We start from the raw sequence: 20,673 nt of genomic DNA, 5'->3' as shown, positions 1-20,673 counted from the left end.
ATCTTCAGAATTTTCAGTAAATGAGTAGGTTAAATCTGAACTGTATGTATGGGACACTGGAATGCGTTCCCATTCTACTTTATTTTTGGGAACCAAATGCAAAAGATCCCCAAACATGTACATGTAGCAGGCAAGCTGAAATGTGGAGTCGGTGCACCTTCCATCTCCCTTCTTCTTAAATAGTACAGATCTAGACTCTCTCTCTGGAAAAGCTCTGCTCTATTCCCCTAAAATGCGGAGAGAGAGTCCTATGATGTGCAATGAAGACCTGGTGACATAAAAACATGAAGTGTCCTGAGGGTCCACATGGTCCTTCAACTACTCTTTCAGTACTGAAGCAAAAAGCAAATATTCTAATTGAGTTTTTTCTCTATACTCTCGTGGAGTAAGACTTTTTCTAATTTTACAAATGAGAGACTAAAACTTAATAGATTTGTTCATGGTCTAAAAGAAAGTCCACAGCAGTGTAAAGAACTCAAATAAGCTCTCCCAAACCCCAGCTGATTATTTAAATTATCAGTTCACCCTCTTTAATCAGTTCACCCCCCTTTATTTTTAAAATAAATATGTCTGTTCATTTCATCAGTATTTTACTGTATTGAGAACCTAATACAGTCTTCTACCAAGTCTGACAGATATACAATCTTTTTTCAAAGGGGATATAAACATACAGATTATTAGGGTCTATATTTATTGAAATCAAATATTCTGTTTTTCTAGTAGTATAGTGTGGTAATTAGACTTATAACTTTCATCCTAGCATGGACTTATATTTATATAAGCATATTTGCCTACAAATAAAATTTCCTTTTAAGAAGTAAAACTACCAAAGTAATTTTAAAGAAATTCTTATAGGGTGTCTGAGAGTAAAGTTGTGTGAAAGCTATTTTATAATTGCCTTCCAAACATTTTTTGTCTTGAAGGCATGAGACACTGACACTGTTGGAAACTGAACACTGAGCTAGGTTAACTGCTGCTCTGATCCACTGAGGCTATTTCTACCTTTCTGTATTTGCAGCTGAGAATTTTTCCATGGTCAGATGACTATTGAGGCTGCTTGCCTTTTCCCCCCCATGCTATATTTCTGTTATTTTAACAAAGACACCAGAAGACAAACAAAGAAATGACAGGCAGTTAGCTGGAGAGGACAGAAGATGACTATCATGCTGGTTTAGTTAACACTTCAGCTTGGGATCACAAAAAGGGGCAGAAGAGCGACTCTCTCTTTTTCAGCCACTGTAGTTAAGAATGTGAGCAGCCCACGCCAAAACAATTGCAATATATATCCTACTATGTTTGCTTTCCAAAACAGGGAAATACTTTTCTCACAGGGGTTTCTGGGTTTGTGCAGAGAGTGCCACAGAAGAGAAGAAGCATTACCTTAGATTCAGTGGAAAACAACCAGCAGCTCGTTCTCAACACATAGTATGGAAGTCAATCAAAGCAGCTCACTAAAATCCAAGCCAATTCCTCCTATAAATACATTTTAGTGGCATCTACAGGTTTGCTGTTAAGTCTAATAGTTACAGAATAAATGCAGCTGGACATACAGCCGCCTTAGTGTTGGGGAAAGGTAAGGTAACTCTTGCCCAAGGTTTTTGGCATGTGAACTCCAATTTTAAATTTTATCTTATTGGTAAATACATCACTTTAGTAAGAACAAAGACTGCAAAATTCTGAGCATGTGTAGCAATTGGAGCTGGGATTTAATTCAGATAATTATTCCCTATCTTGGCCTTAAGTGCGCAATTCGATTTAATCGAATGTTTTCCTGTAGCTTTCTACAACCCCACAGTATAAAGTGCAGGGATCTGCCACCAGGCACCTGAGCACAGGATCCAAACTCTCAGTCTGTGTTCCTGACCACTACAGACAAAACCAATGCACAACAAGTTTGGGTTTTGAATGCCAGGAAATTATTCCTCTCTCACTGAAAGTTCTTTCTCATCATGACTTCACTTTCCTCCAGAGAAGCTGAGGAAAGAACAAGAACTCAGAGGTTTCACTTTCAGGGGCTTGTTTTTTAGACCTACTTTTTAATTTGTGCACATTGATGATAAGAAAATTCATATTTCCTCTACATGGCATTAAACTAAGTTTGAAGCTGCCCCAGAAACCCAGCAATGTGTCTGGGCTGTTCAGTTCCTGAATCAAATATCTAATTGATATTAATTAGAATGGCTGTCATTTTTTCAGAATGTGGATTAAATTTTATTTCATAAACTCTCTCAAGGATTTTCTTACCTTCCCTCTCTCTCATTTGTAATCATATAAAATTCTGGGTCAGCTACAACAAAAACGCTTACACGGAAATGAGCTATTAGGAAGTTATTAGTATTTAGGGTAATTTTGCTGACATTAATGCAATTTAGAAGCAGAATAAAAGGAAGCAGTGCCAGTGCTGTGCTCCAGCTCACCCTAAGCAAAGCTGTGAGCCAGGCTGATGATCCACAGACCCCAGCTGAGGGTCTCTGAGTTACAATTCTTGTTGGAAAATCTGCTGCATGTTAGAACTGCTTTTCCCTTTTTGGACTGAGCAGTCAGAGAGAAAGGCAGCACTGGTGTCTTGGTTAGCCACCTGCATCAGCTGAAGGATGCACGTGAAAATTTTAAAGGTTCCACAGTAGAAATGAAAGTTAATGTTCATTTCTGATCATGCAGAAGTTACATGGTGGACAGGAACGTGCAGGAGACTGAGGTGGTAAAGATAAGATGCTACATATAGGTCAGTACATCCACACCCAAAGTTTAATTTCAGTTTTAACACGCTCTGTTAGCTTATGCATTACTTTCTTCATGAACTGTTTTGAGAAAAGTTTAATGGTATTTTCTAATTGCAGTTGGAGGCTTCACTCATTCATTTTTAAGTGGGTACATTGAAGTGGATACACTGTACCTTACACTGTCTTTGACCAATTTATTCTACAGGGAACTGACTTGGAAGCAAGGGATTTACGACGTGCTAATAAATTTTTTCCCTGTAGAACTTCCAGGAATATTTAGAGGAAGAAAGACTTTATATTTGATCAATTTTCTCTCCTGATTTCACTCAAGATTCCATGAAGAAAACAGAGTTATTTCACTGTTCCTACACTTTTGTCACTCTTCAGGTGTTAAAAGGTAAGTGGGGATTAGAAGATATTAAATTGATGTGCTTATTATTTTTTTATTATGTTCCTTAAGTGGGAAATGTACCTAGAGAAGTCTGCTTAATTTCACAAGCTGTTGTGGAAAGATGGGCCATGTCTTTCAAAAGTAGCAATTCTGGTAATTTGAGCAGCAGATAGGAGGTTTTTGGCAATTATCAGCAATGCTAATTATTGGAAATTTTGGCCAACCAAGGAAGGAAGTCAAGATGCCTTAGCATGTCTTAATGGTGTCAGATGGCTTTGATTAGCAGCCATAGAACAAGGATGCTACTGTGCTTGAGAGCAAGTCTTAGTCAAATAATTTTCATGTATCCTGCAGAAAGCTGTCAACTAAAGGCAAACTGGTTAAAGAAAGTAATTATCTGGTAATACCATGCACCATACCAAAATTCTGACTTTTTAACTTTGCAAACTCAAATTTGTGTAAGGATACATTTAAAAGTTTCTGATACATGTATTGGTAATCCCAGTCACTGAAGCTCATGGTAGACACAGTTAAAGAACCTACAACATCAACTCATCTCCTGTGTGGAACCAGAGTGCACAAGTGAAAAATTGGTGTCACTTCTGCTCTGAGGAAGGCTTCAGAAAGCTCTGTGATGTGCAAGAGTTGGACCTCTCGAAAGTGATAAAGTACTCCCAGAAATACTTGTTCCTTGCTCTGGAAGAGATACTCCACCCAGTTGTGCAAAATGAGAGAGAAACTGCATTGAAGTGACCTCTGTATTACCTAGCAAAAACACACTGTCCTTCCTGTGCAGGCAGGCATGAGGAGAGGGAGGCAAGGGAAGGAGCCACAGAACCTTCCTCCTTTTGTCCTTTTGTCATGCATGAGAGGATCAGAGGTCAAGCTGTCACACCCAGTGTCCTAAAGCCACACTGCAGCCATGTCCCATCAGCACACACTGCATGCAGTCAGTGCCTCTGCTGCAAACTGGGCACTGCAGGAGGTCAGGGGGCTGCTGGAGCAGGAGGCAGGCAGCAGGATTCAGGAGACAGGTTAGTTTAGACCAAACAGCCTTGGACCACAGCAGAAAAGGAGCATGTCCCTGTGCCATAACCAGACAAGCAGATTTACCTGGAAGGCCTTTTGGATTTGATTTCCTACTGGCATCAGCTTTGCTGAGTCTTCATTAAATGCTTATAACACTATGCTTTACTGGCAATATTGGGAAGGGCAGGGGACTATCCACATCCTGTGTTTTACTTTATTTTTGGCATGGAGGTTATTTAGAAGACAGTATTGTCACAACCATTGTCCTCTGCTCAGCAGAGCCGTCACAGGTCAAAATATATTCACCATGGGACAGATACACCTGCCTATCATCAGTGCTGGTTTAAAGAATTACATGACTCATTGAGTCTTTAATAGGAACCTATTTTAAGCCTCACTGCCATTAATTGTGACTGATTTTCCTGTGTGGGACAGCAGACTTCTGCAAGTGCTCAGGAAACACTGCAAGATTGGTTGGTCACTCAGAAGCCACACAGAATGAGATAAGCCTGAACATACTAAAATATAATAGGCTAGGCTTGCCCTTTCACTAGAACAAAGCTACTGGGTTTTTTTTCAAAGCTTTAATGCTTTTTTATCGGGCCCAGGTTTGTTCCTGTCACTAGCAATGATATACAGTAAGTAGAGTGAGAAATGCAGGCCAATTTCTCTGCCTTACAGACAAAGCCTGCCTCCTCCTCAGGAAGCAAAAACAAGGCCTCTTCAGAGCTATACAAAAAAAGACCCATAACATGAATTTTCTGGACTTGAAGATCACCATGACAACATAAAAGAAGATTTTTGAGGAGTAAGAGTTGAGGGATTACTAGTCTAAATATAAAAAAGAAATGACATAGAAATACTTGATTGACGTTTTAACACAAAAAGTCCATCACTTGTGAGATTTTTTAAAAGGGATTGGACTAAGCAGTTGAAATGTGGTGTAGTAAAAATCTTGCTGTAAGGATTAATGAAGGCACCTTCACAAAAGATCTTTAACATTGCAGCAGTTCTAAAAGCTGCCAGATATTCAAAATTTTTTCCTTTTGCTTTTTTCCCCCATGCAACTGCATAAAGAATTGACATTCTACAAGCTTGGAGAATGTCAGATTCCAATTCCATGATTACATGGTTTATATGCACTGAATTTATATCATTATTACCTTTCAAAATAACATTAAGTGTAAACATTGAGATATAATCTAGACATATTCATTCTAAAACATGCACTACAACTCTGGGAAATGACTAGTATTTGTATTATATTCATAAAACTTTAAGGATGCACAATTGTTATTAGACTATTACTAATTCATAAAAACATTTAATTTGGCTGAAAATTAGAACTGGAAGATTATTTTGCTTAGGTACATTTTAGGTTTATGAAAGAAATCTAAATTGCCTATTGATATTTTAAATTCTATCAAAATCTCCCATATATAAGTGAAGTTCACACCAAAGGTTGCTCCTGGCAACAATCAGGAAAAGCTAAAATGTTGCTCTTATTTCATGCAGTAATGCTGATTTACCATAGGTACTAATAAGATAGTGTGATCAGAATCTGTTTATGTACCCATAAGGAAAATATAAATGCAGGTTGTGAATTTAGTAGCATGTCCTGAAGTGCTCTGGTATTCAGCTAGGAAAAGTGAAATGCATTTTAAAAGGAATTAGTGCTTATGTACTCTTAAGTAATACTGAAGAATAAGGGTTTTTTATATATGTATGATAATCCTTTAAACACTTCAGTATTTGGCTGATTCATGCAAAATTCTCCATGAACAGTAGCGTTTCCTTATTTCTATAACACAGAAAAAAATGGGAGTTTGAATGAACTTGGTTCTTGTACAAACTGCTGAGAGAAATTTGGAAGCAGCAAAAAGTGTAATAGTTTCAATCTGATCTCATACACTAATCCCTTTGATTGGAATTACTGCTACCAGATAAAGGTACCTAACTCCACTGCTTTGTCAGGTTTATTCCAATTCAGACAATTCACAAGTCAATAATAATTACAGCTAATAATGGAAAGCTTTTGGACCAAATTTTATATTTGGGAAAGAAAAGTTCTCCTTCTTTCAATAATCACTTTAAGCAGTTAAGTTTTGAAACAGAATAAAGTACTGTGTAAAATAGGCACAGAATTATTTTAGTTTTAAAACCTTTTATTTCAGATAAAGCATGCTGCTATATACAGAAAAAAATGTGAGTCAAAGCAAGGGCAATACAGAATGGGCAACATATTCCTTAAAACTTACAAGATGCTTTTAAAAGCTTCAGTGCACCAGCAGTATGATATATTCTTCTCACTCCTAAATCACCTCTAGCAAAATGTCATTTCCTTGCAGATCCTGAGCAACCTCAGCTACCTCTCTTCCATATAATGATAAATTAAAGTTTCCAACACAAAACTTACAGCAATGGTTTCAGTAAATGACTTTTGCTAGTATAATATATTGAAATATAACTTCACATTGTTAATATCTTATTTCAAACAGCATCATTCAGCTATGCAAACTAAGTGTGTTATACATTTAGCAAAGTCTAGGACAATCAGTTTTCCTTTTCAACTTTCTTTCTCTTACTTCATTATCTTTACATCAGTAAAACTGAGAAAATCTCATTCTTTTTCCTTCTAAAGAAATACTGTCCATAATTTCCCTCTCATTTTCTTCTAGAATTAAAGTCAAGAGACTACAATAGTGACATTTTGCTGTATACTGAAGTTTGAGATAATAAAGGAAAAAAAGCGAAGCTACTTTATCATGAAGAACATGTCCTGGGTTGTGCCATGATTTCACCCTTGGTGAGAGCGAATGGCTAACAGGCTAACAGCAGAAACCAAGTGCCTAGCAGCACATCTTTGCACGAGTGGCAGGCTCAGGCTCTAAGTCAGGCCAGCAGTTAATGTGTTACTGGGACTCTGTGTTTGCCCTCGGCCGGGGCAGTTTAGCTTTTAACATTAAGGAGCTGCGCGGACAGGCCGTGATGCCAGTTGCGCAATTTGGCAAAGCGTGGGCTGTTACGTTCCGTTTCAAACCTCTCCCTGTGGCATGAGGAAAGAGAGAGACAGAGACAGAGAGAGACACACATACACAGAAGAAAGAAAGGAGGGAGAAAGAAAGGGGTTAGGGACCATGGCTACCACTCCCCTGCCTTACAACTAGGGCAGTGGCAATTTATTTGGATTTTTTCCTCAGTTTTCAAATCAGCAGAGTGAAGGCTGGGTGATGCTTTTTGGACCATGTGTGAAAAGTTTTGCAGTGATTTATTTCTGAGAAGTAACATGATATAACTTATTCTTTGACTTGTGCTTGGTATTACAGGGCTGCTTTTGCTACAAATGCAGTGTAATCCCATTGTTTTCCTCCCAGCAGTTTCTCTTGGCTTCTCCCTCCCTCTCACACAACTGAGGAGTCAGTGAAAGTTAACTCATACAAGTGCAAAATAAATGCAAATTATTTTCTATTCTCTAACATTTAGGTCAGCCCATATATAACCTGCTGTCCTTCCTGCAAGGACCACCAACCCCAGGTTTCAGCAGTACTTTTGTATAGCTTCCTCAGAATTAGTGAGTATTAGCGTAGACATTTTGCATAGATATTTCTAGTCATTTGTGTCACAAAGCAGAACAACAGGGGATTTTCAAAGCAGAGTCCTGTGAAGTATTGGCCACCTCCTGCAACCCCTGACTGCAGACTGGAGTGCTCGAGCCATGCTCAGCACCTCTCAGGATTTAATCTTTTCTAGATGCCTGGTAGCTTAAATTCAGCTTTTGTACATAAAAAGGGGAAGAAGGAAGATGTGAGATGATAGCACAGTCAAGGAGAAGTATATCAAACAGAAAGAAAATGTTCTTGTTATTTGCAAAACTTTTTGCAGTTATTGCAAACAAGGTCATTTTTTTCCTCATTATTTACACTCAAAACACAAGACAATTAATTGTGTTAATGCAGTGGAACTTGAGAGTGAAACCAGCCAAACAGAAAGGAGCAGACTGGGCTGGTTTTACTCCTCAGGCTGAGGAAAGCACAAAACAATAAACAGAGTAAATGCCAACAAATTCACTGATATTTCTAAATCTTTTGAGCTTAGTAACACAGTGTCATGCAAGTAACAGTCCTAAAGGAGTCTTGATGTATGACTTCTCAATCTATTTTTTATTCTTTTAGGTAATTAAGAGATACAAAGTATTTCTAGCTGAAACTTTCTGATGGCATTTTTTTTCAGCTAAACCAGAATATACCAGCTCCAGTGGGTCTGACATATAATTTAAGAACTCCCTTACTGCTTTGGATATATTACCCCTCCATTCAAGGAAAAGGTATTCAGAAACATCTGTTTGGCTTGAAATGGATCCCATCTCTGTGGAAAATATTCCACAACAATCATCACACCAGCAATGAAAAGTTTTCATAGCAAGTTATACTTTTATGTGTGCCTTCAAAATAGCAGCAGCATGAGCAAAGGACAGTCATACAACACACTCATTAATATTAACTGACAGGCATATTCTGCCACCCAAATTCCCAAGTTTATGGGTTTTTTTGAATATATGTCATGAAGTTGGAAGCAGCAATCTAAAAGTGACTACTTTAATGTAAAACAGTTCTGCCAAAAATAAGCTACATCTCTCTTCCCTCCACTCCTAAGTGTCTGAAAGAAACCTGATCGCCATTCCATGCAATTCCTGCTGGCTACACTGAGGAGCTGACACAAAGAGACAAGAGAAAGCATTAGAGAGAGATTGCTCTCAGCCTGCCTGAGGCCACAGTGATGGATTCCTCAACAGCCAGGGCCCTGCTGCCAAATCCCCAGTGGAGTTTGTCCAATGTTTGAGGTGGGTATCAAGCACCCAGAGGGTGCCAGCGCTGTCAGTGGGGTAGGAAGGAGACCCCAGCTCATTCCTTGCACCAGAGCTTACACCAGTTGCACTGTCCCTGTGTAACTACCCACACATGCTCCCTTTATGCCTCTACTACCAATGCACACCTCAAACCTGTTCAGCTGTGCCTAAACATTACCAGAAACATCCTTGGGCAAGAAAAGAATAACACAGTGATACCTAAAGACTGCAGAAAATGTGCAAAGCATAGTGGATGTACTCATGTACCTGGAATTACACTGGACAGAATGTGCAATTTACATGTGTTGAAGTGCTATCAGATAATTATTGCAACATATCTCATACCATGTAAAGTTTCCACTATTTCGTATTTTCCAAAGCCACAGATTGGACCTAGAGAGATTATTTCTTTAAAACCACATATTACTCTCAGATATGAATGGGGCAATGTTAAGTTCAGCACAATGCTTTAAATCCCATCATAATAAGGATTTGGACGTGTGCTATTACATCAAAACAGATAATGCACAATACATGTAATGAGAATTAGGCTTGCATATTTGAGGGAAGAAATAAATCCCTGAGGGCTATAATGTCAAGCCTGATGTTCAGGCACCCAGCCATGAACTTGGATGAACTGCAGTGAAGGGCTTACAGCAAACACCAACTGAAAGCACTCTTGTATTCTCACAGGGAAGACAGCAGATTCTTTTTCACTGATTCAACATTTATAACCTGCACTGTGATCAAAAGCTCAGAACCTTTAAAGAACCCACAGGGCAGTAAAATATAAAAAAGAAAAAGAAGTGCACTGAGTACCAAACACATCACAAACCCAGCCGGTGGCTTACAGCACCTAAAGTGAAACAGGGATTTGAAGTATGCAAAAAGAAAGTAAGGATTGCATGCAGAATGCTTCTGATTCAACTGCAGTTTTTAAGCTCAACATAATAATATTTAATACATCTATTTCCTGGCTATGCAGGATAGTAATAAATCTTGCATTCCATATTATATATCTGAACATATCCTCTTTTTCAGTGTTTTTGATACATCATATGAAACAAATACATTTATCCATTAGCAAAAGCAGTCCTGTGCTTCCATACTCTACAAATTTAGGTCATATTTATTCCAAACAAAACATAAACCAATGATTATGGGTATGAATGGAAACAACTCCTTTACTGTATCATTTAAGGAGAATCAAATGTCAATCAGAGGGTCATCCAAATAAATTGCTCACAGATTTCAGTGCTATCACATCATTGCATATTTTTATCCACTTACACATTCAAGTAGTTACACAGGCCTTAGAAGTCATCACATTCACACACCCAGTAAAGTACAGGAAAGTTGCATGAGCAGAGAGCTTTCAGATTTGAACATATACTTCAAAAATTTTACACTGTTTTTTCCTAAAAACATGCTGATTTGTTATCCTTCTCATTCAAATGCCTCTCAATAATAGCATTGTAATTTTAGTGATTTTTAAGTAAATGTGTTAGAATATTTTAGGACAAAAATATAATAAAGGAAGTTCATATTAATGTCATTTTAAAACATTATTGGGTTATCAGGAAGGAGAAAGCTGTACTTTTCACAGGGACTTGCCTACCTTGACCTCCTCAGAGCTTCTTCGTCTGGATCTTGCACTGCAGGAAAAAATGTTTCAGTTAAAAAATAGAAAGAAAGGAATTGGCTTTATAGTATTTAAAATTCTTTAGAAAGTTATCAAAAGACTATCTAAAGGTGCATTCACACTGACTTTGCAGCAGTGGAATTTGTAAGAACAGCATGAAGATAGCAGTTCCCTAGGGACAGGAAGGAGGATGTTAGGAGGAAGGTAGCTATTACAACTACTTTCCCATTCATTATTAGCAATGTTTCACAGCTGTAGGCAATGATTCTACAGAGGGGTCCTGCTGTTTTGTACAGAGCAGGAGAGACAGCAGCAGCACATTAATGGGGAAAGGGAATGCTAAATATTTCCTTCTGATGTGGGAAAAGGCCCTGACCTTCCTTCTCTCTACAACAGGAGCCACCTGTGAGCTCAGTACCAGGTAGCCACAAAAACATTTTCATAGGCAACAAGGTTAAAGCTCTGTGATACTCATATCAGATCTAGTTTAGATAACAGGGCTGATAGAGACATAGATTCCATACAAATGGTGATTCATTTTTTTTTTTGACCTCCAGAAGTTACTTCTATAAAAGACTGTTACAGAAGACATGACATGTTTATCATTTTTGTCTAAGAATGGACAGCTCTGTATGTCTAGGCTGCACACAATCTAGGAAACACAAAGATTGCACTGCAGAGACTTGATTTCTAAGTAGGAATAACTGTGGGGTCCCAAATGCTCATTTACTGTATAATCTTTTATACTTTTATGCTGAGACCCCTGGCAAAAGAATTTTCTTCATAAAGCATAAGGTGAGATTGTTCACTATGATTTCTGAGTTCCCTCAAGTTACATGCAGGATCTTCACCCTCACTGACAACTACATGAGCCTGGACATGAGTATTCCCTGAGTATCAGTGGCCAATACCAGGGCAGTGAGGAAAGACATGAATCTAAAATCAGAATGAGGAGATGTTTTGTTATTCAACTTACTGTACTCAGTTCCAGTCATCTGGGCAAGGATGCGGAAGGACTTGGACTGCAGGTTGGCAGAGCGACGGCTCCAGTCCTCACTGTCATCCTCAGGCTTGTTCTGGGTTTTAAGCACAGCCTGATACACTGGAGAGGCACTGTCTACGTGAGGATCCTTTATAGGGAGGGCACTGCAATTCAGAAAGGGAAATGTTGGAAGCAGCTCTCTGGTCACAGTATCTCACCCAGCCATCCCCTACATGGCTTTGAAACTATCACTTCTTAAAAAAATACATAGATAAATTTTATGTTATGGCTCATTCTGTCTCTGAAAGGGCCTGTTATCATTCAAATCCATTTGGAAATACCTGTTCAGAATTCCTCAGCCAATGCTGAGGAATTATGAACAGGTACACAAGTGTGCAGTGGTTAGAATAATATGTGGAGAGTAGGCCAGGCAAAAACCATTTATTTCTCTGACCATTTTTGTTACATATTATTTCTTATATAAACAACTTCATGTTGGTACTGTTTTATGCTTTCTTTAAATTACAGTGCTGGGCCAGTGTACCTTAAGGTTGCAATTAGAAATAAACCCATATTTCAGTATAAAAATAATGAGGTAGACTTTTATAGCTTTTTCTAGAGATGATTCTTTTTCAAACTGAATTAAATTTCCATCTGCCATAGTGCGGATTCATTGTCTACTAAACATGTGAAGCACAGAAGTCCAGACTTGCACTCAAGACTTGCATATATAAGTAGTATCTGAAATCTTTAATGACAGAATGTATCTTAGGATCTTACAACATGCTTAATCATCTTGCAAAGTGATATATCCAGTTGTGCACACCTAAAATCAAAGCTACACAGGTCTGTAGCACAAGTGAGGTAACCTTGCTTTGATTTATGATGCAGGCTAGAAACAGGCTTAGTAACTTAATAGGTTTTGGTGGTATTTTTCCCCAGTGAAAATAACTTCTGCATAGCAGAATTAAAATTAACTATTAACAGAGCTGCAGAAATATACACTGAGGGAATGATGTGTGCTTGGAGCAACTTGGCTCCATGACTGCTCTAAATACAAGGTCTATTTTTGAAGCAAGTGATTTATTGTAACAGCTTTATGCTATTCCATAAAGAGCTTTGCAAGCAGCAAGCTCAACTTCATGAAAACTGAGAAACAGTTCTGTTTAAAGTTAAGGGCCATTTGGTCCAACAGTTGCTTCCTTGGTTCAGGCTCAAAGTTAGCACTAAGATATCACTTTGCAGAGAAAATCTACAGAAAATCTGGGTCTGTGATTTGAAAGCCTGAGAGGACTCATGAAAAGCCAGGATGTCTGACATCCTACATAGAGTGGGATGCAAATGTTACCAGGTAGTGCTTTAAATATCAATACTTCCCAGCTGACACACTCCTCTTCAGCACTGGGTAATATACACTGGTTTGATGGATTTACACATAATACCATGCATTTATAACCCCCATATATGCAAACTTCTCACTTTCCTGAGGAGCCATCAAAGTACAAATCCCAGTCAAGTTTTTTTATGTGTGTTTTCACACACCAGCAGGGTGGAATGCAGCTTAGGTTTAGAATTTAGAGAAAAACCTGAGTCTTCAGTTTAAGCTTTGCTACAAACCATACAAGTTATGTAAAAAAGTTCCTCAGTGTGAAAGATGGCCTGTAGGAGGAAGAAACATTTTTGAGCTCCTTTTTTAGCTCATGTTTCCTAGACCACAATCTTTACAATATCCAAACACTAGCAGGTACAGAAGGCAGAATACAGACTTGTTTATTCTGGGAAGGCTCTGCCATCAGTGACTTCCATCAGTGCTGCTGCTGTGTGCAGCAATAGACAAAGTGGTGCCATAGCCTTCTTTAGGTGGAAGAGGGGAGAGAGAACAGTAGTTCTCTTGTGGCCCATCACACATAGCTAAAGGGCTTGCTGAGGCAGGCAGGAAAGCACAGCAGTGAGTTCTGCGTTCTCCTGCCTTCTGCAGGAATAGTCTTTGCATGGCAAAGAGATTCTCTGTAATACCAACAGTAAGTCACAGCAACACCCTTGGGACTGTTCTGCTGCTTCTGACACTTGGCTATGCTGCAAGTTCTGTCACAGCAATGCTCCCCAAAAGGTGACCCTGTTTTCAAGTCCCCAGAGCACTTCAGGGTGCTTCACACCCAGAACCTGGCCTGTAAGAATACCAGAAGTGACTGCCTGATGTGGGCCAACAGTTAACTTTATACCCCCACACTGACTTCTTAATCTTGTGGAAGCTTAAAAACCTGCTGTATGGGACAGCAAATTTCCCAGCTGAACATCATTCTAGAGTGGATAATAAACCACTGGATAGACAGTGCTGCTGATTTGAACCATGGACCACTGTGGCAGCAGTGGTGTGCCAGCCACAGTTCAAATTCCTCTGTTTATATACTCTGGCTCAAATACTTTCTTCTTATATTATGACCTGTGTACAAAAAAGCAGTTCAAAGGTTTATGTACAGATATGCCATTAACTCAAGCATTGTTAAAAACTAGAGCTGGAGGCTGGACCACAAATTTCACAGTAGCAATGTGTGGCATTAATATGACATATTAATATCCTTATGGTAGATGATTAAGGCAGGAAATGGAGCTTGGTGAATTAACCTCCCCAGCAGAGTGAAACATGCTCATATAAATTGAACTAAATTAATGCAATACATTGGAGTATTTCCAACTCTGTCTTTAATTCAGCAGGCCTTTTTCTTTTGTTAAAAACATAATTATATTGTGGATGAATAACTAGGACATATAAGCCTCTCAGCATGGAAGTGTAAAATAGAGCGCATCGCTGATTATGAGCATTTCATAAACCTAAATGTGACAGTTTATTCTTACAGACAGCCTAAAGATGCACATAACCATGTTAATACCTCTGTTATACATCTTTGTAATTTAATTTCTTTCCATCTGGGTGTGGATGTGCAGAAATATCATGCATCTTTAAGCATATTACTTTAAATTGAGGCTACTGAAAAAAAAAAACCTCTTCTCAAATGGGTTAGAGCTGTTGGAGGTTTTTAATCTAGAGCCTAAGGTATTCTAGTAGGAGTCAATAAAAATTATTTTCCTTTTCCTTATCATCATTTAAGTCACACATTTTTACCATTAAAAAAAACTTTAAAGACAGTTCAAGCTTCTCTGAAAAAGTAGCAATGGAGGAATTTTATTTTTTGGAGTTCATTATAAACTATGGTTTACTATGTGAATCACTCCCTGGAGTCATTATGCAGATTTAATTTCAGTAGATATTAAGTAAAAACTTAGGAACACTGCAATGTTCTACCCCTGATGTAGACATACAACAAAATATTGTGACATCAGGTATTACACTGATTCTCGCTATTTTTAAAAAAGCCCTAAGAGGTAAAAACCCCATAACCCAACAAACAAAAGTTCACATAGACTGGTAAATAGCCAGCCAAGTTGACTTATTGCAGAGGACACACAAGATCTTAGTTTGTACAGTCACATTATTGATTCTTCTACTTCAACTTTCAGATCTTATTCCCAATAAAGGTGCTGGATATATGTCTTTATACAACTTGTGAATTTGGCTAAAACTGCATAATGGAATTTAGAAGTGGTTTGACAGAAATGTACTCAAAACACACTGTCCACAAGGTTTTACTGCAGCCACCTAGCTCCTGGTTCTTGGTTTAGCAAGATCAATTAAAACAGAAAAACAAAGCAAAGAAAAATATATAAAGTCAGGGCTTTTGAAATTTTCTACCTTTAGGTTTCAGCATGGTGTCTGAGTATCAATAGCTCTGTCCTTCCCTTTATGTTTTCCATGGTGATCCAGTAAGTGTGGCCTATTTCTGAGTGACAAGAGCCTGACTCTGATCTCATGAAGCTACAACATCACTGATTTCAAACTGTCAAACTAGAAAATGAGTTCCTATCTTAAGCCTGTCTGTCCTTCATCACTGATAAAATAAGTCAACTGTTTCCAGCTGCTGTCTGCTCTTCAGATGTGCAGTCTGAGTTTGCTTACCACCCTACAGACACTTGTGGACAAATGAAAAGGACTAAGGCTACTAATTAAGAACCAAGACCAAATTATAGGCTGATAACTGAGACAAAATGAATCAGCACACATTTTGGTCTGCTTTTATATTAAAAACTCCTCATACAAATACTTCCTCATTAAGCATAATCTTAACTCAGACTTGATTGACTAAGCAAGCTAAAGAACATTATGGTTTCTACTACAAATTAAAGTTCAGAATATCACAGAGGAAACTAAAAGAAACTTATAAAATGAAAAGGATCCACATATTCAGCATTAACTTTATAATCATCTGATCATTTAAATAGGTAATTTTTTTAAACATTACTTTTTGCATCATATAATGCTACAGCATGTAATAGAAAGTGCCAATGTATCATAAAATGTCTCCTATAATCCATGTCTATGAAGGATATGAACTCTTATAGAGAACACAAACAAACTTCTTTGTACTTCACTAATTGGAAACATGAGTTCACTCAACACCTGTGGAGATTCACTGAGTCATGGCCAAAGCCAGCTAAAGGCATTGCTCGTGATCCATCATGAGGGAGAGCCGTGATGAACAACAATATTGGTGCAAAAAGTTAACAGAAAAGAAAAATAATTATAAAAAAGAGAGAAAAATGGCCAGCAAAAGGGAGCACAGGCAAATACATAAACCATCCTCATTTTGAATAAGCCTGCAGCTAACATATGGAAAAGAAACTACATTAAAGTGTGTTGCTATACCTGTATTTTGGTGTCATATCAAAGGAAGGCAATTTCTATTTTGGGCAGAAGTGCACTCGGTAAGAGAGAAACCTGGCTACATTCATGGCATATGTAATTTCAGTAAAGTTATTACAACTCTGGATAAGTTAATCAGGTAAGATTACCAGAAACATGCACTGGAAAAGCAAAGTTATTAAAGATCAGGGGATTTTGCCATAGTCCAAAGGATCTGTGTAAAACACATGTACTATATGTAAACTGGGGATAGGGAAAATACAGCAAAACATTCCATTCTGAAGAATAAAACAGTAGCCAGTGCTAAATAAATATTTTGCATTCTTCACATCTCAATAAAAATTCCACCCCCCTTTTTTTGTCCTTTCTGTGCTATGCATACAATAGTGACTATTATAAATAATGGCTGTCAGGAATGAAGAACCATCCAATATCATATACAGAGCAATAGATGTATTTTTGTGGGTTTACCAGTTCTAGGAGGAATACCAAAACACTAGGTTAAATTAACGTACCCCTGACCATGGTAGGGGCTTGGAACTTTAAGGTCTCTTCCAACAACAAACCATGCTATGATTTTCTAGTGATCCATCCTTTTAAATTCAAAATATGGAAGTGCTTTTGGACACTGTCTAGGATTGATACACATCTTCCACGTGTAATATACCCCAGAAAAAAAGAAAGAGTCCAGGAAGAGCAAATGTGTCATGCAGGTAGGGATGTTACAAGTACCATGCAGAGAAAGAGCATTCCACAGAAGGAAATAACCTTACCCAGCAAATTCTCCACCCTGGGCTTGTGCCTGGCCTGCAATTGCATCCATGATAGCATCCTGGGAATACATGCTGATCGGGGTGTTATACTGCGCGTGAATTATGGTAGCCTTGCCGCCAAGGCCCTTCACCTCAATGGGTTTGTGGGTAGACAGGGCAGAGTCCTTCAGGACATTGGGGTTGAAACGCTCCGTGAAGTCCGTGCTGGGTTATGCAAGAGTGAGGTTCCACAGGGAAGGAAGGGAGGGGAAGAAAGGAGAGAGGCGTGAAGTTAAGTGAGGGAAGCACCATCAAGAGAGGAGTGTGCACGTCTGTTCATGGCATCTCACCACAAAGCTTCTCATCAGGGAAGCACAGACAATGTGAGTACCAAGCCATAGCAAAAAGATGGCTGTGCTAATGGATGTCATTTTTGGGTTGGCTTACGAGGTATAAAAAGGAAAAAAAAAAGTGAAAGAGCTGTCACTGTATTAAAATATCACAAAAAATCTGTAAGCATTTGTGTGATACTTACACATACTAAAATTCTGTTGTTATATGCATATATACATTTAAGTGTATACAAACATGCACATGTATATATGCATGTCCATGGGATGTACATGCACAGTGCAGAGAATTCCCACTTTTTTGTCATCCATTTGTGTTTTCAGAAGGCTCTTATAAAGGTCTGGAAAGTACAGGGAAGTGAAGGGATATCAGGTTTTCTATTATTTAGAAGGTTTCAGTACTTTCTGTCTGTGTTATTAATGACAGTGAAATTTAGTACTTGTGCCTTTTAATCTTCAAGGCTTTCCTTACAGAGACTAAATCTTCCCAAAATCTCTGTACACCAGCCTGAAGTGCTGCTATAGCATGGTAAATGCTCAGTCCCAGAACAAAATATGCAACATTGCAACCAAAGGATCAAGCGCAGTTGGAAGAGTTGCTGCCTTAGTTTCCAGAGACTCCATTTACAAGGAAAGATTTTATATTTGGCAGACTGAGCCCCTAAAGTAAGTTAACTGAAGCTTGCATGACACCAGAATGAGTCAGTTTGAGGTCAGATTGCAGCCAAAGAGCAGCTGGTTTTCTTGGGTTGAGCTGTGCATAGTTCTAGTCCTGGAGCTAGAACTGAGCACTGCCCAGAGCTCCAATGACAAACATCATCCACTATGGTGGCTGCTCTTCAACCCTGTCCTGCCAGCAGCAGGAGGATACCAGCAGGAGAGATTTCATACACTCACCAAACTGGACAAAACTGGGAACTCCATCCTTTGTGAAATAACAGATATTTCATAAATGTTTCATTCAGAACTGAATCCAAAAGCTGGAAATAGATATTTTTCTCCCTGCAGAAGAACTGCTGAAGAATTCTGTTTGATTAGAACAATTTTCCTTTTCAGTTTAAGACATTAGACTGTAAGTTTATTTGCTAATATTGTTTTTCTCTTTACACACACAACAGTGTGTCTGTTTACCATGGGTAGCTCCAGAGGGTGAGAGTTAAAACTGAACCCTCAACCAACCCAGCATGATGAAAAAGGTAAACTCAAGTAAGGCTGGAACCAATCTGACTTAATTAACTATCACAGGTGCTGTGCCACCTCTGAAGCCAGCCAGGGGATTCCACTCTGTTTTCAGCCTTTTGTTTGGTGGGATGCCCTGGCTGAGGATGGACAGAGAGAGATACAGTCACATATCATTGCAAATCCTTTATAGAACATCGACAGCCACATGCACAAGGACCAGAGACGCACAGGAGCACATGTTGCATTACAGCCACAGCCTTCACTTGCACATGCCAACATCTTAAGGTAGGGAACTGGGAAGTGCCATTATGCATTCAAAAAAAGCGAAAATTATCTTTTTACCAAGACATTCTCACATTTAAAACACATCTCCCTTAACTATTAATCAACTCTGACAATTCTTTAATTACAGTGACATCATCTCTGGAGGGGTGGTGGGCTGAGACATGCAGGTTGCTGTACTGAGCGTGCACATGCCTGACTTGAACAGCATCTCTTTTCTGCAATACCCTAAACAATCACATGATCATTACAAACACACAGGTCCTCAAGATCTTGAATTTAGTGTTCTCTTTCTTTCACATTGTTGGAAGTACTAAAGAGATTCTAAACCCAAGATCTGAGAAGACTCTGCGAAGGAAAGGACAGAGGTTAAATGTGGCACCTTTAAAGAATAAAGTTCTAAGCAATTTGTTTCCACAGTCAGTTACAGAAATCAAAGTGACTAATGTCAGAACAGCCGAAACTTCCCTCATGGTAGCAGCAGGAGTCATTTGGGCTTTCACTTGGGGTCTTTAAACAATTTTAGTGATGTCTTTCAAGAGGTTTTAGTCACACTACATACACCAAGGCAAAACTTCCACTGAAGTTAACAGGATTCCAATAAAAATAACAGAAAAAAGTACAGATTGCCAGCTGCTGAGTTCTTTTTCTAATTCTGGAAGCAAACAGAAGATATTCATGCTTGTAAGGAGTGCTGGGCTCTGGGACAAAGTGGCAGAGGCAAGGCTGCAGAGACAGCACCTCTGCAAAATGAAAGGGATCTTTCTCCTAAGCTACAAAAGGATCAGAAAAAGTAAATCCCAAAGCAAGTAAGATTACAAATACTCCTATAAAGCGACTTCTGCTTTCTAAGACAATCCTGTCAGAATAATTATTAATGTAAACTGGCTAGGATTTTTCACTCAAAAGGACTTACATCATCACACTCACACTTCACTGAAATCAACAGAGAATGCAAGATCAATGTTAATTATATGCACTAAATATTATTTCAACTTTATGTATTCTACTACTCCTAACTTTATACTGTCAGTTTAAATTTGACATTTAACTATTAGAATTATTTATTTTATACTCAGTTTGACCTAGTCCCCAGCAATTTATGGACAACAGTCAGGTCAGAGGCAAAAAGCAAGAGTTTAGAGACAGTCCTCTGCCCCTAGAAAACTAAAGGTCAAAACTGAGCACTCTCTGAAGTCTCCTAAATAAAGCAGACCAATCACATTTTCAAGTCAATAGTTATTTCTTTTTTGGACAATAGATTTATCAAGGTAAATAATTTCATAGATTTTTTTCCCATATCAGTATCTTACTCCAACCTAAATTTGAATTTCAGCAGACTTTAGAAATTAATTTAACACTGAAGCTAAAAGTACTTTACTTTAATAACACACCAAAAAAGGCTCAGATAATGCTCTCCAAACTCTGAGGGCATGAAGATCACTTAAAGATTCAAGAGAAGTTAAACCTGCCTGTAGAAGCACAACCACCTGAAAGCTTTTAGAAGAACTGGGCAGGCTCAGGTGGCAGCTCCATCACAGCATTAGAGCATCACCAAGAAATGCCAAGCGGGAGCGCTGCTGGACAGCAGGGGCAGCGCAGGGCGCCTGCCACACCAAGCAGATGTTTACAAAAGTACTTGCACTTGCAAGCAGACACAGCAGGAACACAGGGGATCATGCTACCCCAGAAAACACATCTTCACACACACAGCATCACACAAATATCTGGCACT

General features: G+C 38.6%; 1 protein-coding gene across 1 annotated transcript in view; it reads right to left on the bottom strand.

Moving 5' to 3' along the window:
• LDB3 (LIM domain binding 3) overlaps positions 1–20,673 on the bottom strand; it is a 112,539-nt gene that overhangs the window by 30,433 nt on the left and 61,433 nt on the right. The window contains exons 8-10 of the mRNA XM_058028995.1: positions 17,146–17,349; positions 11,608–11,777; positions 10,608–10,644 (exon numbers count right to left, since the gene is read on the bottom strand). Coding sequence (XP_057884978.1) covers positions 10,608–10,644; positions 11,608–11,777; positions 17,146–17,349 — 411 coding nt within the window. The remainder of the gene's footprint in view (positions 1–10,607; positions 10,645–11,607; positions 11,778–17,145; positions 17,350–20,673) is intronic.

The sequence above is a fragment of the Melospiza georgiana genome, chromosome 8 (assembly GCF_028018845.1).
Source record: "Melospiza georgiana isolate bMelGeo1 chromosome 8, bMelGeo1.pri, whole genome shotgun sequence".
Lineage (NCBI taxonomy): Eukaryota > Metazoa > Chordata > Aves > Passeriformes > Passerellidae > Melospiza > Melospiza georgiana.
Note: the sequence above shows the minus strand (reverse complement) of the source record. Positions and strands in the feature narration are given on the sequence as shown.